Consider the following 18,378-nt stretch of genomic DNA (forward strand, 5'->3'; position numbering starts at 1 on the left):
AGCTCCACTAAACAAATAGAGACCCCTGACCAAACCCTTAAGAGGGTTGTCTAGGACTTTAATATTGATGATCTATCCTCAGGATAGGTCACCAATGTCTGATCGGTGGAGGTGCAACACCCAGTAGCTCCGCCGATCAGGTCTTCTGCTGGATCTGTTCAGTTATGGTGCTGCACAACACTGCTATGTCCATGGACTAGTGATCGCGGTAGGGTACTGTACATCTGCCCCTTAGGGAGTGGATGGGCAATATCCGGGCGCAGCCACTAATCCGTTGACAGAACAGTGCTGTGCAGATTCGTCCGCCGCCGACACCAGGAACAACTGCTACACCCGGCACCTCCACCGGTCAGACATTGATGAACTATCCTAAGGACAAGCCATCAATGTTAAAGTCCCAGACAACCCCTTTAAAATATTGACTCCAGACCCTTGAAGCTAATACTGATAATTGTACATCTGCAGGTCTTAGCCCGTTACAGTCCGGAGCTTGTGCCGAACACAACCTGATCATAAAAAACCTTATATATAAAATGATACTGTATATACAGACACACAAAAAACAACCATCACATTCTAATAATAAAAAGCAGCAGGTAAACTGTGAGGGCACACCGCTCACACCGTCACTGGTGCCCCCTTCTGGTACAGATCATTTACTGCGCAGTCCATGACTACATGTTGCAGAGAGATTTTAGATAAATTTATATCAAGCTTTTTTAGAAACTTTTTAAGATGAGTTTACAAATTGTGGCAAAAAAAGGAGGAAAAAGCCAAGACTTCAAATAAAGTCTTTACAAACTAAACTTCCAAATGGGAATTCGAGTCCATTATATACCATCATTGTTCTACGGTGATTCTCTACATTCTAGTCTGGGATGAGTGGCCAAAATGTCCTAAAATCAAGTCAGAATGCTGTGAAATGTCCAAGCGTGAGGTCAACTTTTCTGCAAAGAGTTAGAAAGCAAGTACAGTTTTGTCCATAACTCCCGAAATCTCCTCTCCCAGGTCACAACCTATTTTCTTAACCCTCCTGTCCAAACTTTAGAGAATCTGTGACTCTCACATTGATTTCACAGGTGAGAGGGATCTGTAGATCACTGCCCAGGGATTTCTGATACTGAAAATCTGACATAAACATTACAGGACCATCCAAGACATGTAGGGTCAGACCAATGGTGGTCGGAAATCAGAGACTTCAGAGATCTCTTGGGGGACGCTGTGTACATTGACACAAACTGCTGGAAAACATGAAGGGAAGACACAGTAAAATATTGTCCCCTGCATAACCGGGTGCTCAATCACTGAATCTGGAATGTGAACCTGTCAGGAGTGTTCTCCCAAGGTTTGTGAGAAAAAACTTCTCCAATCTCCATCATGAACTCATCAAACCTGTTCACATTCCCATCAGTGGGCCCTAATGACCACCCTGTAACCCTTGGGACTTCTCTGAAGGAAACCACCCAAAGAGCTGGAGAAGGTGAAGCTTCAAAGATTCTCAATTATTGAAGAGAGACATCAGTTAGTAGGGTTCTTTCCAATCTTACATTAGGCCAGCGGACCAATAGGTACGACCAGATGAGGGGTCAGCTCAATCCTCCAGGGTTCTGTACATCGGCAGCTTCATGGGTCAGATACGTAAATTCACGGAAGTGCGGCCTCTCTGGGGGCCAATAACATGTCTTATCATCCAAAAAATGGAGAGTCACACTAAGGGGCCATATTTATACCACGGTCCCACAGCCAGAGCTCAAAATACCCTGATAGTTGGTCAAACCAAGATAAATAATGCAGGTCCTGGGTTGGTTTCCAATAACTAAAAGGTCACTGTATAATATTATAGTAGTTATATTCTTGTACATAGGGGCAGTATTATAGTAGTTATATTCTTGTATATAGGGGCAGTATTATAGTAGTTATATTCTTGTACATAGGGGCAGTATTATAGTAGTTATATTCTTGTATATAGGGGCAGTATTATAGTAGTTATATTCTTGTACATAGGGGCAGTATTATAGTAGTTATATTCTTGTATATAGGGAGTAGTATTATAGTAGTTATATTCTTGTATATAGGGGCAGTATTATAGTAGTTATATTCTTGTATATAGGAGCAGTATTATAGTAGTTATATTCTTGTACATAGGAGCAGTATTATAGTAGTTATATTCTTGTACATAGGAGCAGTATTATCTACTATATAATTGTCTAAGGGTCACTTCCGTCTTTCTGTCTGTCCTTCTGTCTGTCTTTCTGTCTGTCACGGATATTCATTGGTCACGGCCTCTGTCTGTCATGGAAATCCAAGTCGCTGATTGGTTGCGGCAAAACGGCCATGACCAATCAGCGACGGTCACAGTCCGGCGGCAAAATGGCCGCTCCTTCCTCTCCGCAGTCAGTGCCCGCTCCATACTCCCCTCCAGTCAGCGCTCACACACGGTTAATGGCAGCGGTAACGGACCGCGTTATGCCGCGGTGTAATGCACTCCGTTACCGCTGCTATTAACCCTGTGTGACCAACTTTTTACTATTGATGCTGCCTATGCAGCATCAATAGTTAAAAGATCTAATGTTAAAAAAAATAAAAAATCGTTATATACTCACGTCCGTCGGCCCCCGGATCAGGAACAGGCCTTCCCCGCTCCTCGCGACGCTCCGGTGACCGTTCCATGCATTGCGGTCTCGCGAGATGATGACGTAGCGGTCTCGCGGTCAATACGTGGGCTGTGCAAAATAATACGTGGGCTGTGCAATATAATACGTGGGCTGCTATATACTATGTGGGCTGTGCAATATACTACGTGGGCTGTGCAATGTACTACGTGGGCTGTGCTATATACTACATGGGCTGTGCAATGTACTACGTGGGCTGTGCAATGTACTACGCGGGCTGTGCTATATACTACGTGTGCTGTGCAATATAATACGTGGGCTGTGCAAAATAATACGTGGGCTGTCCAGTATAATACGTGGGCTGCTATATACTACGTGGGCTGTGCAATATACTACGTGGGCTGTGCAATATACTACGTGGGCTGTGCAATGTACTGCGTGGGCTGTGCTATATAATACGTGGGCTGTGCAATATAATACATGGGCTGTGCAATATAATACATGGGCTGCTATATACTACGTGGGCTGTGCAATATACTACGTGGGCTGTGCAATGTACTACGTGGGCTGTGCAATGTACTACGTGGGCTGTGCAATATACTACGTGGGCTGTGCAATATACTACGTGGCCTGTGCTATACACTACGTGGCCTGTGCTATACACTACGTGGCCTGTGCTATACACTACATGGGCTGTGTTATACACTACGTGGCCTGCGTTATACACTATGTGGGCTGTGTTATACACTATGTGGGCTGTGTTATACACTACGTGGGCTGTGTTATACACTACATGAGCTGTGTTATACACTACATGGGCTGTGTTATACACTATGTGGGCTGTGTTATGTACTGCGTGCGTGGGCTGTTATATACTACGTGAGCTGTGTTATATGTTACGTGGGCTGTTATAAACTACGTGGCTGTGTTATATGCTATGTGGGCTGTTATACACTCTGTGGGCTGTGCTATATACTACGTGGCTGTGCTATATACTCCGTGGGCTGTGTTATATACTATGTGGCTGTGCTATATACTCCGTGGGCTGTGCTATATACTCCGTGGGCTGTGCTATATACTACGTGGCTGTGCTATATACTACGTGGCCATGCAATATACTACGTGGCTGTGCAATATACTATGTGGCCTGTTATATACTACATGGCTGGCCACGAACAATCAGCGACAGGCGCAGTCCGGCTGCGAATTGGCGCGGGATTTGAACCACGCTTCGCTAATTGGTCGCGGCCGGCCGAATCCTGTGTATTCAATGTATTATTCTAAAATCTTCATAAATAAACTACAAACATATTCTAGAATACCCGATGCGTTAGAATCAGGCTACCATCTAGTAGTAGTTATATTCTTGTACATAGGGGCAGTATTGTAGCAGTTATATTCTTGTATATAGGGGCAGTATTATAGCAGTTATGTTCTTTTTCTATCCACTTAATGCTCTCAATGATTCTTTGTCTCATACTTCTGGCATGTTTGTACACTTACTTAGTGTTACCAGAATTTCTGCTTTCTTTGCCAGCATGGTGAAGTCTCACTACAGCACATACAGGAAGTCGTTATTGACACCATGGATACGTTTTTTTCTTATTAAGAAACTAAAACACAGAAGTAACAGTCAACCTCAGCCTGGGGTTTCCCTGCCTTGTATGTATGTTAAGGATACGTTCCCACGTTCAGGAATGTTTGCAGTTTTGACGCTGCAGCCAGATATTACAGCATAGAGCATGGGATGTCTAGAAATCCCATGTCCACTATGTGTGCATAGTCGCCTGCGGAAATTGATATGCGGTGTGTCTTCCAGGACCGCAGCATGTCAATTCCTCTAGCGGAGACACTAGAAATGTAATCAATACAATGTGTTGATTGCTGTAAATCAATTCATGGATCAGTGATCACGTGTATTTACCTGCGTTCATTAGAAGGCAAAAAATATACCAAGTCCAAAGCAATGCTCATTCTGAATTGTGTAAAAGTAGCCTAAAGGGGTTGCATAAGATAAAAAAAACATAGAATCCTATAATGTTATCATTGGAGAGGACCCCCAGGGAAAGTTTGTCCAACCCCTTGCACAATGCAGGATTCACTAACCCATCTCAGACAGATGTCTGTCCAGCCTCTGTTTGAAGTCTTCCATTGAAGGAGAACTCACCACCTCTTGTGGCCGCCTGTTCCACTCATTGATCACCCTCACTGTCAAAAAGTTTTTTCTAATATCTAATCTGTATCTTCTTTCTTTGTTTCATTTCACTGCTTCTCATGTTTCCTTTGAGGTGAACTAGGTGGCCCAGTTTATTGGGAGCGAGAGGAAGAGGCTGAGACCACAGCCGAAGAGTTAACAGGAGCAGTCTCAGATCTTCCCATTGCTTCTTGTGTTTTCATGTGGAAATGAGAATAATGATGATCCCTCTACATTGTGACAGCCCTTCTGATATTTGTAGACAGCCATTAAAGGGAATCTGTCCCTCCCCGGGACCGGGCCTTAATGACCTATTAATATGTTCATACAGGTGATAGAAATGTTTCACTAGTTCTACCTATATACCCATAGCTCCCAACCTTCCCTCATTGTGCGGGATTGTCCCGGTTTTCAGCCTCTGCCCCGCACTCCCGCACGGGGCACTCTAATCCCGCGGCGCAGACAGCAGGACCGACACGCCCCCTTGTATAGTACTTAAGCCATGCCCCGGGCCCTTACCCTTTTGTATGGCTGCCTGCTTTCTTCGCACAGGACCTGTGATGAGGTCACTGGAGGGGAGGAGTCAGCGGTCACATGATCGGGAGATCGGGACCTCCGTGGATTGCAGGACTTGCTGGTTGCTGCACCTTGCCACATGGTCCTGCAGGAGGTAGTAATGCCTTGTATGGGGTCAGGAGGTGTTCAGTGTGGATGTAGCAGAGCCGAGTGTGTACGAGGTGTGCGGAGCGGAGCCGTGTGTGTACGAGGTGTGCGGAGCTGAGCCGTGTGTGTACGAGGTGTGCGGAGCGGAGCCGTGTGTGTACGAGGTGTGTGGAGCGGAGCCGTGTGTGTACGAGGTGTGCGGAGCGGAGCTGAGTGTGTACGAGGTGTGCGGAGCGGAGCCGAGTGTGTACGAGGTGTGCGGAGCGGAGCCGAGTGTGTACGAGGTGTGCGGAGCGGAGCCGAGTGTGTACGAGGTGTGCGGAGCGGAGCCGAGTGTGTACGAGGTGTGCGGAGCGGAGCCGTGTACGAGGTGTGCGGAGCGGAGCCGAGTGTGTACGAGGTGTGCGGAGCGGAGCCGAGTGTGTACGAGGTGTGCGGAGCGGAGCCGAGTGTGTACGAGGTGTGCGGAGCGGAGCCGAGTGTGTACGAGGTGTGCGGAGCGGAGCCGAGTGTGTACGAGGTGTGCGGAGCGGAGCCGAGTGTGTACGAGGTGTGCGGAGCGGAGCCGAGTGTGTACGAGGTGTGCGGAGCGGAGCCGAGTGTGTACGAGGTGTGCGGAGCGGAGCCGAGTGTGTACGAGGTGTGCGGAGCGGAGCTTAGTGTGTACGAGGTGTGCGGAGCGGAGCCGAGTGTGTGCGAGGTGTGCGGAGCGGAGCCGTGTGCAAAGTGTACGGAGCGCAGCCACGTGTGTAGGAGTAGCTATGTGTGGCCATTATATGGTACGAAGTATCATGTGCAGCCATTATACAGTATTGAGCATCATGTACGGTCATTATACAGTATTGAGCATCATGTGCGGTCATTATACAGTATGGAGCATCATGTGCGGTCATTATACAGTATGGAGCATCATGTGCGGCCATTATACAGTATGCAGCATCATGTGCGGTCATTATACGGTATGGGGCATCATGTGTGGCCATTATACAGTATGGAGCATCATGTGTGCCCATTATACAGTATGGAGCGTCATGTGGGGCCATTATACAGTATGGAGCATCATGTGTGGCCATTATACAGTATGGAGCATCATGTGTGGCCATTATACAGTATGGAGCATCATGTGTGGCCATTATACAGTATGGAGCACTGTGTGGCCATATTTTTTTGTTTATAATTATTGTATATGAAACAGTGTGATCAGCAGTGCTAAATGGGTGTGGTTGGGATGTGGATATGGGTGTGGCTAATTATGAATGGGTGTGGTCAGAGGTGTGGCCTAAAATTTGCCACGACGCGCGTTGCGCGCCGCAAACTTTGTCCCTCTTTCCCATCTTCAAAAGTTGGGAGGTATGATATACCTCATATTAATGGTCTTGTTGTTGTGAAATGTTAAATGCTTTCTTTATGGTAATGATGCTTCCAGGCTCCGGGGCGTGCGGTGCTGTAAGAAATCCCAGCCTGTTGTCCTCATTACAATACTACCCACCTCCCATCAGCGTCACTTACGGCTCCGGAATCTCACACCTGCGCTCTGCACTTCCACAGAAATACATATCTCATCCTCCCTTCTGTGGGCGCTGCATTCAGGAATCTTCTGCGAAGGCGTCAGCAAGTCACTGTGACCTCCAGTGTGGATGCCGATAATATGCTCTACTCACTTCCTCCCTGCACAGTCATCACTAGGAACAATGTGTACATAGTTAAGACTATGCAGGGAGGAAGTGAGGAGAGCACCTTATCGGCGCGCACGCCGGAGGTCACTGGAGCGGAAGCTGCCTGCGCAGAAGATACCTGAATGCAGCGCCCACAGACGGGAGGATGAGGTGCGTATTTCTGAGGGAGTGCACGGCGCAGGAGCGGGATTCTGGGGCCGTAACTGACGCTGATGGGAGCGGGGGTAAGTATTACAATGAGGAGAGGAGGCAGGGATTTCTACCAGGTAGCACACGCCGCGAAGCCTGGAAGACATCGTTAGCATAAAGACTAAATATAACATTTTTCAACAACAAGACCATTAATATGAGGCAGGACAGGTAGAACTAGTGTAACATTTCTGTTACCTGTATGCCCATATTAATAGGTCATATACGTCTCGGGGGTGACAATTTCCCTTTAAGTCTCCTCTTAGCCTTTTTTTTTTTGCAAGCTAAACATTCCCAGATCCTTTAACTGTTGTTCATAGGATATACTTTGCAGTCCGTTCACCATCCTGGTAGCTCTTCTCTGAACTTGCTTCAGTTTTTCAATGTCTTTGTTAAAATGTAGTGCCCAGAACTGGACACAGTATTCCAGATGAGGCCTGACCAAGGAAGATTAGAGAGGGGGATAATGACTTCACGTGACCTAGACTCTATGCTTCTCTTAATGCTAGAACTCTAGTTACCTTTTTTGCTGCTGCATCACACTGTTGACTCATGTGCAGTTTGTGATCTATTAGTATACTCAAACATCAAGCTGCTTTAATGCAGAAACAGTGCTACTCTGCTCCATTGGCTCTGCCTAGTGTTACAATTCAGTGCCATTCCCATGTAATATCTATGGGTAAAGGTAGCACTGTTAGGGTATGTGTCCACTGTCAGGTTTGCTTCAGGCTTTGGTCAGGATTTTATGCAGGTAAAATCCTGACCAAAACTGCACTGAGGTCACTGGCAGGTCACCTGTGGTGTTCCTGCGTGTTTTGCTCATAGTAGCAACATGCTGCGTTCCGAAAAAACGCACCGCATGTGCGTTTTTGCGGGAAACACGGATGCGTTTTTTAATGCACAGTGGAGACGGGATTTCATTAAATCCCCTCCACTATGCTGTAACATCTGGACGCTGCGTTTTTGACGCTGCGGCTCAGCGCTGCGTCAAAAACGCAGCGTTTCCTGAACGTGGACACCTACCCTTAGGGTAGGTGTCCACGTTCAGGATTGCATCAGGATTTGGTCAGGATTTTTCATCAGTTTTTGTAAGCCAAAACCAGGAGTGGAACAATTAGAGGAAAAGTATAACAGAAACATATGCACCACTTCTGCATTTATCACCCACTCCTGGTTTTGGCTTACAAATACTGATGAAAAATCCTGACCAAATCCTGATGCAATCCTGAACGTGGACACCTACCCTTAGAAGAAAGCAGACATGCTTCTCTAATTTTTTTCAACCATATTATGGACAGATTTTTTATAAAAACTTTTCCTGAGAGCCAATCTTTAGTATCACAATGAGAATTTAACTTTTATGGGCCCACCTATTGAGGTGGATTATTTAAATCATAGGTCAGAATGAGAGGCACGGACTGAAGATTATCTTATAGTGGGCAGGACTTCAAGGACTGCATATGCATCAGTGAAAAATGGGACAGCACTGTATGCAGGATGAGAGACATACGAGTGGACCAGAAAACACCAGAAGACACAGAGCGAGGAGCGTACACAGGAGCATTATATGTCTACCACTACCTGGATGAAATCTTGGTTTATTCACCTGATATCATAGGCGGATTATAATGATGGCAATCTGGGCTTCAGGGGGCCCATCACCAAATTGCCCTCATTATAATGTTGGTGGTGCACATATTCCGGCAAGGAGATTTCCTGGCGCAGCACTGACAACGATGCAGAATGGTAGCGCAGCTACAGGGGAGCTCTCGTCGCCTCTGCTGTGGCGGCGCGATGACGCCATCAGACATCACGCGACAGCATGTACGCGCCGGACAGACTAGAAGTGGAGGCTCCTGGACCAGAGCAGAGCGCCAGGGGAACAGGATTAAGGTGAGTATGTCTGTATATGCGGTGTTTTTTTAAATTGATGTGTATGGGATGTGAGGTCTCATACTGTATATTGGAGGCTTTATGGGGGCTCATACCGTTATAGGAGTCTATATAGGGGCTCTTACACTATATAAAAGTTTACGGTATATAGGGCATCATACTGTTTATAGGAGGCATACTAAATTCTGCTCAATATAAAGTTGAGCAGAATTGATTTCAGCCTATTGGTGCGGCCTTCACAATAGTCATGGTCTGTCATGTGGCCCCTTGGGAAAATTAATCTCTCACCCCTGCTCTATTTTGTATAGTGCTACGTTATATACAGTGCTGTACTTAAGGGGAAAATTTGCATGGCGCCTTCTCTGACATTTTCCGTGTACAGATGTGCCCCAGCGCACCTGTGCGTTACTCACATGGCCTATCACATGATCTATCAGGGGGATCATGTGACATGTCACATGACACATTGGGTACCTGGGGGGGCCATTTACTCAGCGACTCCAGTCGCATTACACGTGCACCTACGTGGACAGGACTTCTTGCTGCATCCAGGCTACCCTACCATTATTGGAATTTATAGAGACAGGATTAACGTTTCTCCCTGCACCAGATCTCTTATATTTGTTCTAATGAACGTTCAACTTGCCTTTATGGATGAACATCAATAAACCTTTTTGCATATGATAATTATTCATCTAGAGTGCCAAGTTTTTTCGGATTTGGATTCGTTGGGCTGGATACCCTACTTGAGCACCTACTCTATACACTACTACGAGTGCCGTGTTGTTCTACTATTACCTGCCTGATATTTAGTCACACATCCACCATGTACGTACCGTACTCCAAGACAATATCTTATCTCCAAGACAATATCTGCTAAATTGGATAGATTTTTTTCTAGGTACAGGAGGAAAATTTTCTGGCCACTAAAGGTCACTCTTGAAGATCCAAGCTATTTTGGAGTGGGTCCCTGAAATCTTTGCAACATTTTTTCCAACATTGCAAAACCACAGACTGTTTTGGCTAAAAAGGAGGGTGTCATGGCTACCTGGAAACATGAGGATGCCACCATCACTGAGTTAAAGGAATGCTTCTCACCCCACCCTGTGTTGGTCAAGTCGAACTTAGAGAGTCCATTAGTGTTGGAGGTCGGTGTCTCAGAGGCTGGACTTGGAGCACTGTAATCTTAGGATAAGTGCTCACTGCATCTTTTAGACGCCGGCGTACCCGCTGAGTTGTGCCAGGGTAAGACGCTTTAGGAAAACGCCGCCTGTGTTTTTCCGGAAGCGTCTTCGTTTGTTTTTTTGCGGTGGCTTTGCTGCCAACATTATATATAAATGTAATGGTGAGCAGCTTCAGAACAGAAGCCGCCTGAAGAATGGACTTTCACTTCTTTTTTAAGTTTTCCAGGAATCCCAGAATTCATTTCTCGCAGGTCTCCGGGGGATTAATAATACTCTAGCATTCAGGTATTTGATGGTCGAGAGGTCCTCGTTCCTACTTCCTGGCTAGTAACGCCAATGCTGACAACCTGATCCAGAAATGTCATCTCCATTTTCTTGATAAACCTGGACCAAAGGTTCCGGAGACTCCACTTATAAGGAGTGGTACTGTTCCATCTCTGCCGTAGCCATATCTGCCTCTGCGGCCAGGTGGTGCTGTGTTCATCCTGCGAGTGGTGCTGGTAATTGAAGAAATTTCACGCCAGCATGGCTGGGCAGAATGGGAATGTGTGCGGTCCAGCCGCTCAGCAGGTGTGATCATCTCCTTCACAAGGCCTATGGGGCAGCACCACCCCCTACTTAAACTTCCAGAATTCAGCAGTGAATTGCCAGCTATTGTTCGGTTTTCCTGCATCTCTGCTGCCACTTATTCCGACTCTCACCCTGACAAAGTTTGCTCTGTGTTCCCTTCAGATTCTGACCCCAGGTTGCCTGACTCACTCATGACTGACCTCCTGGTATCTGACCTCAGATTTCCTTCCAACTTCACTTTTTTCTACTGCTTCTGTGCCAGGCTTTGTCCCTCTTGATACTAACTTTCCTGCGCTCTGCCTCGTTTTTCTGGTGAGCAGCGACTCCGTGGACACAACCCGGGGGCCCTGTATCAAGTATAAAAGAGGGGTTAAGGCCGTGTTCCCCTGGGATCTGCTATACACAGTGGCTTAAGCCAAGTCTGGCCGAGGTAGCCTTTTTCCTTGCTTCTGAGTAACTTTACAGTAGAGATGTAATTTTACTTAGGCACTATAGGGCTGTATTATTTATGTCGGTATTGTATATGAATATATTTGTGCGGGATATAACAATTCTGTGCATGTATGTATACACATACACTATATGGCTCTGTATAGAGGTTCCTATAGATCTATATGGTCACTGTACCTGAAGCAGCAGCAGCCAGGAGGGTCACAGAAGAAAACCAGCAGAGTGTCTCCATTTTCTCGTCCCCCGCTCTCTCTGTCAGCTCGCCACATTCGTCTCATGTGCTCACTATCCACCCCTCTGTGTTGTAAGACTCTGATCATGTGGTTTTTCTGTTTAAGGAAATAACGCTGATGGAATTTAATAAAGGGTGAGAGGCGGCGACTGGAGGGGGCGAGAGAGGAAAGGATCTCAGACGGTACGGGGCGAGGAATGGAGACTCTGCTCCCGTCTCTGCTCGCCTCTCTGCTCCTGCTCCCGGCAGCCTCAGGTATCCTCCTCGTCTTCCATACTGATGGGCTCAGCTGCTCTTGCAGATAGAGGGGGGTTTGTGGTTTAGGGTGGACGGTCACAAAACTAACTTCCTTCTTAAAAATGACCTGTCCCTTTATTTTGCAAGTAAGCTTGTAGATTGTGAGCCCTCGCGGGCAGGGTCCTGTCTCCTACTGTACCGGTCGTGACTTGTATTGTTAAGATTGCTGTGCTTGTTTTTATTATGTACACCCCTCCTCACGTGTAAAGCGCCATGGAATAAATAGAACTAAAAGAATAATAATGATAAGTTTTCTGCTTGCAGTCAGTGAATCGGAAGCTCGACCCCAATCTAGTAAACATACAAGACTTGTGTCCGGAGACCTTTCTGCTACACTGTAACGAAGCTTCCAGCTGTGTCTTTATTACTCTTTGATATCTATTGTTTTCTGTTATCAGTTATATCTAGCCGGGAAGCACTTCACGTATCAGATAAAAGTGCAAAAGTGAAAAATCGCCCAGTCCTTGAGGGGTTGAAAATAAAAGCTGCGCTGTGATTGGTTGCAATGAGGATAGATTCACAGATCTGCTCCAATGGGCTCAGAGCTGGGTCCAATGATGGAAATCATCGGGTGCGACAGGAAAGGGTCTCTTTATATCGGGGTATTTTAGGGATCAGACACCCCCTAATAATAGGATCTAGATGATTTCTGTATTTAATGCTACCCAGTGTGATACTGAGCTGCGCTATGTATCTAATCCTCTCCAGTGTGATACTGTACTGAGCTGCGCTGTGTATCTAATCCTATCATGTATTATACTGTGTTGTGCTATGTATCTAATCCTATCATGTGTGATACTGTACTGAGCTGTGTATCTAATCCTCTCCTGTGTGATACTGTGCTGTTCTATGTATCTAATCCTATCATGTATTATACTGTGCTGTGCTATGTATCTAATCCTATCATGTGTGATACTGTACTGAGCTGTGTATCTAATCCTCTCTTGTGTGATACTGTGCTGAGCTGTGTATCTAATCCTATCATGTGTGATACTGTACTGAGCTGTGTATCTAATCCTCTCTTGTGTGATACTGTGCTGTTCTATGTATCTAATCCTATCATGTGTGATACTGTGCTGAGCTGTGTATCTAATCCTATCATGTATTATACTGTGCTGTGCTATGTATCTAATCCTATCCTGTGTGATATTGTACTGAGCTGTCTATCTAATCCTCTCTTGTGTGATACTGTGCTGAGCTGTGTATCTAATCCTACTGTGTAATACTGTGCTGAGCTGTGTATCTAATCCTATCATGTATTATACTGTACTGAGCTGTGTATCTAATCCTCTCTTGTGTGATACTGTGCTGAGCTGTGTATCTAATCCTATCGTGTAATACTGTGCTGAGCTGTGTATCTAATCCTATCATGTATTATACTGTACTGAGCTGTATATCTAATCCTCTCCTGTGTGATACTGTGCTGTTCTATGTATCTAATCCTATCATGTGTGACGCTGTCTGTGGAGTTAGGGTACTGTCACACAGTGGCACTTTGGTCGCTACGACGGCACGATCCGTGACGTTGCAGCGTCGTATGATTATCGCTCCAGCGTCGTAGACTGCGGTCACACGTTGCAATCACGGCGCTGGAGCGATAATTTCATGACGTATTTGCGATGTAGAAGCCGTTGGTTACTGTGCGCACATCGTATACAACCTGTGTCACACGATGCGATCATGCCGCCACAGCGGGACACTAGACGACGAAAGAAAGTTTCAAACGATCTGCTACGACGTACGATTCTCAGCGGGGATCCGGATCGCTGCTGCGTGTCAGTATCTAAGTCTGCAATGTGTGATACAGTCGGCAGAATAACTAATTCATTCATGTGTGTTATTGTCACCTGAGCCAAACTACATGTGTGATACTGTCTCTTGAGGTTATGTATCTAATCCTGTGTGATTCTGTCCACTGGCTTTATGTATCTAATTCACCACACAGACTCTGTACTTTATTAGGATATATTAAAATATAACTTTTATTAGTTCATAAAAATTGTACGAGACTGAACGAAAACCAAACCACCATCAGATGCTTATCATAGAGACAACACATAGAGACAGGGCCGGACTGGCCATCTGGCAATTCTGGCAAATGCCAGAAGGTCTTTTGTGGTCATGGGCTGCCTTGTCTGCCACGTTGTTAACAGAATCGGTGTCCTCGAGACACCCATACTTTTAAGAGTTGTGACAGAGCACAAAGTTGCTGACTCCGTCACTTACCCCAGCAGGCCACGGGTGTCATTAGAAATATTGATCTTCTAGAAAATATTCATTTCCTCCATCCAGGGTAATACAGGTCCTTCTAAAAAAATTAGCATATAGTGTTAAATTTCATTATTTACCATAATGTAATGATTACAATTAAACTTTCATATATTATAGATTCATTATCCACCAACTGAAATTTGTCAGGTCTTTTATTGTTTTAATACTGATGATTTTGGCCTACAACTCCTGATAACCCAAAAAACCTGTCTCAATAAATTAGCATATCAAGAAAAGGTTCTCTAAACGACCTATTACCCTAATCTTCTGAATCAACTAATTAACTCTAAACACATGCAAAAGATACCTGAGGCTTTTAAAAACTCCCTGCCTGGTTCATTACTCAAAACCCCCATCATGGGTAAGACTAGCGACCTGACAGATGTCAAGAAGGCCATCATTGACACCCTCAAGCAAGAGGGTAAGACCCAGAAAGAAATTTCTCAACAAATAGGCTGTTCCCAGAGTGTTGTATCAAGGCACCTCAATGGTAAGTCTGTTGACAGGAAACAATGTGGCAGAAAACGCTGTACAACGAGAAGAGGTGACCGGACCCTGAGGAAGATTGTGGAGAAGGACCGATTCCAGACCTTGGGGAACCTGAGGAAGCAGTGGACTGAGTCTGGTGTGGAAACATCCAGAGCCACCGTGCACAGGCGTGTGCAGGAAATGGGCTACAGGTGCCGCATTCCCCAGGTAAAGCCACTTTTGAACCATAAACAGCGGCAGAAGCGCCTGACCTGGGCTACAGAGAAGCAGCACTGGACTGTTGCTAAGTGGTCCCAAGTACTTTTTTCTGATGAAAGCAAATTTTGCATGTCATTCGGAAATCAAGGTGCCAGAGTCTGGAGGAAGACTGGGGAGAAGGAAATGCCAAAATGCCTGAAGTCCAGTGTCAAGTACCCACAGTCAGTGGTGTGGGGTGCCATGTCAGCTGCTGGTGTTGGTCCACTGTGTTTCATCAAGGGCAGGGTCAATGCAGCTAGCTATCAGGAGATTTTGGAGCACTTCATGCTTCCTGGCACCTGCTCACAGTGCCAAAACCACTGGTAAATGGTTTACTGACCATGGTATTACTGTGCTCAATTGGCCTGCCAACTCTCCTGACCTGAACCCCATAGAGAATCTGTGGGATATTGTGAAGAGAAAGTTGAGAGACGCAAGACCCAACACTCTGGATGAGCTTAAGGCCGCTATTGAAGCATCCTGGGCCTCCATAACATCTCAGCAGTGTCACAGGCTGATTGCCTCCATGCCACGCCGCATTGAAGCAGTCATTTCTGCCAAAGGATTCCCGACCAAGTATTGAGTGCATAACTGAACATTATTATTTGATGGTTTTTTTGTTTGTTATTAAAAAACACTTTTATTTGATTGGACGGGTGAAATATGCTAATTTATTGAGACAGTTTTTTTGGGTTATCAGGAGTTGTATGCCAAAATCATCAGTATTAAAACAATAAAAGACCTGACAAATTTCAGTTGGTGGATAATGAATCTATAATATATGAAAGTTTAATTGTAATCATTACATTATGGTAAATAATGAAATTTAACACTATATGCTAATTTTTTGAGAAGGACCTGTATTAGTAATATATCCCATCTGGTTCTTGGGGATGGGGACAACATGGGCCTGTGTGATTTCAAATGCCAGGACTGAATTTCAGCCTCAGTCCGTACCTGCATAGAGAGCACAGCTGGGGGATGCCTGACCCGGCCCTACTACTGATCCACCCTGCCTGGTAGCGGAGGTGGGCACCCTACATTGCTCCTCGGTAGCTCACCTTGCTGGCCCTAAAAAGCCCCATGTAGGACAGGGGGGCAGAAACTATTACCACTAAAACACAGGATGGAGCTCAGTGTAGCGGAGGTATGTCAGAGTCCACGTATCTCATCATAACTGTGAGAACACTGGTGCCACATGACGTAGAGGGTCAGCAGTAATCATGATATGTAGGAACATATATACAGTAGGGAAAAAAGTATTTAGTCAGCCCCCAATTGTACAAATTCTCCCACTTAAATAGATGATAGAGGCCTGTAATTGACATCATAGGTGACCACAACTGTGAGAGTCAACATGAGAAAACAAATCCAGAAAATCACCTTGTCTGATTTGGCAAGATTTATTTTGCAAATTACGGGATTTGGATAGGTTTTTGGACAGAGTGGGAAACTTTTAACTATGCTGAATTACAAGCAAGAACTAGTCTATTATGACTGATTGAGGATAAAAATAAGGACCCCTTGTGAGTTTGATAGGAAACTTTTATGACTGCTCCTACAAGGTAAGGATGATCATAAACAAACATTGGGATATTCTTAGGGCCGATACAGACATTTGTGAATTTCTACCAGCCACATCTGCTATTACATTTAGGAAGGGGAGATCCGTGAGTGACCAACTTGTACACAGTACCTATGGCCCCCTTATGTATCTCACATTATCATGTTGAGCTTATATGTCTCAGCTTATCATGTGTGATACTTCCTCTGGAGCTTACATATCTAAGCTTATCATGTGTGATTCTCGGGTACACACCTACTTAGGAAACTTTGGAAAGCTTCTTAGTACAAACATGTTTCACCGGTGATTTTGAGATTGTGAATGCAAATAATCTTGTAGATGCCAGAAAAAGCAAAAGCACAAGTAGAGACCCATCTCCATCGCCATATTCACTAATCTGTCCCCCCAAAAAATTACATCACATGCCAAAACTTTTCCCAAATCATTTTACTAAAGTGTCTTCCTGGTCTCCAGATACACAAGTGGCTTTTGACAAACTAAAGACTCTTTTTACTTTCGCACAATTACTAGTCCATCCAAATCCTGATCTGCCTCAGACTCTGCGGTGGGAACCGTTGGGCCTTATTTTTCTCCAGGTTTAATTTTATAATTTCTTCTCTGTCCAGGATATTTACTGAACCTCGGGAGAGGTTTAACACTGACTCTATCATTCTATGCATCAAAAAATGTTTGGGGAATACTGGACACCAAGGAATTTTTAACAAAGATTAAAGATGGACACCAAACTGACTTTTTTCTTGACTATCCTTCTATAGACGTTGATATTTCTTTTAACCCCTCCATGACCTTGGGATTTTCCGTTTTTCCGTGTTCGTTTTTTGCTCACCTCCTTCCCAGAGCCATAACTTTTTTATTTTTCCGTCAATTTGGCCATGTGAGGGCTTATTTCTTGCGGGACGAGTTGTACTTTTGAACGACATCATTGGTTTTACCATGTCGTGTACTAGAAAACGGGAAAAAAATTCCAAGTGCAGTGAAATTGCTAAAAAAGTGCAGTCCCACACTTGTTTTTTGTTTGGCTTTTTTGCTAGGTTCACTAAATGCTAAAACTGACCTGCCATTATGATTCTCCAGGTCATTACGAGTTCATAGACACCTAACATGACTAGGTTATTTTTTATCTAAGCGGTGAAAAAAAATTCCAAACTTTGCTAAAAAAAAAAAAAAATTGCGCCATTTTCCGATACTCGTAGCGTCTCCATCTTTCATGATCTGGGGTCGGTTGAGGGCTTATTTTTTGCATGCCGAGCTGGCGTTTTTAATGATACCACTTTTGTGCAGATACGTTCTTTTGATCACCTGTTATTGCATTTTAATGCAATGTCGCGGCGACCAAAAAAACGTAATTCTGGCATTTCAATTTTTTTCTCGCTACGCCGTTTAGCGATCAGGTTAATGCTTTTTTTTATTGATAGATCGGGCGATTCTGAACGCAGCGATACCAAATACGTGTAGGTTTGATTTTTTTTATTGATTTATTTTGATTGGGGCGAAAGGGGGGTTTAAACTTTTATAATTTTTTTTTTTTTTCACTTTTTTTTTTACTTTTTTAAAAACTTTTGCCATGCTTCTATAGCCTCCATAGGAGGCTAGAGGCTGGCACAACACGATCGCCTCTGCTACATAGCAGCGATCTGATGTTCGCTGCTATGTAGCAGAATTGCAGGTGTGCTGTGAGCGCCGACCACAGGGTGGCACTCACAGCTGCTGGGGATCAGTACCATAGAGGTCTCAAGGACCTCTATGGTTACTATTCAGAAGCATCGCCGACCTCCGATCATGTGACGGGGGGTCGGCGATGCGATCATTTCCGGCCGCCCGGCCGGAAGCGGTAGT

General features: G+C 45.1%; 2 protein-coding genes across 3 annotated transcripts in view; one reads left to right on the forward strand and one right to left on the reverse strand.

Moving 5' to 3' along the window:
- LOC143806195 (butyrophilin subfamily 2 member A2-like) overlaps positions 1-11,805 on the reverse strand; it is a 64,696-nt gene extending 52,891 nt beyond the window's left edge. For both annotated transcript variants that reach the window (XR_013221408.1, XM_077286309.1), the window contains exon 1: positions 11,609-11,805. Coding sequence is in view for 1 of the 2 variants with exons in the window: in XM_077286309.1 (XP_077142424.1) it covers positions 11,609-11,663 (55 nt within the window). In the remaining variant the exon portion in view is untranslated. The remainder of the gene's footprint in view (positions 1-11,608) is intronic.
- Positions 11,740-18,378, forward strand: part of LOC143806194 (butyrophilin subfamily 1 member A1-like) — a 32,988-nt gene continuing 26,349 nt past the window's right edge. The window contains exon 1 of the mRNA XM_077286308.1: positions 11,740-11,918. Within this exon, the coding sequence (XP_077142423.1) occupies positions 11,861-11,918 (58 nt within the window). The 5' untranslated portion in view covers positions 11,740-11,860. The remainder of the gene's footprint in view (positions 11,919-18,378) is intronic.

Source organism: Ranitomeya variabilis, chromosome 2, assembly GCF_051348905.1.
Source record: "Ranitomeya variabilis isolate aRanVar5 chromosome 2, aRanVar5.hap1, whole genome shotgun sequence".
NCBI classification, from domain to species: Eukaryota; Metazoa; Chordata; class Amphibia; order Anura; family Dendrobatidae; genus Ranitomeya; species Ranitomeya variabilis.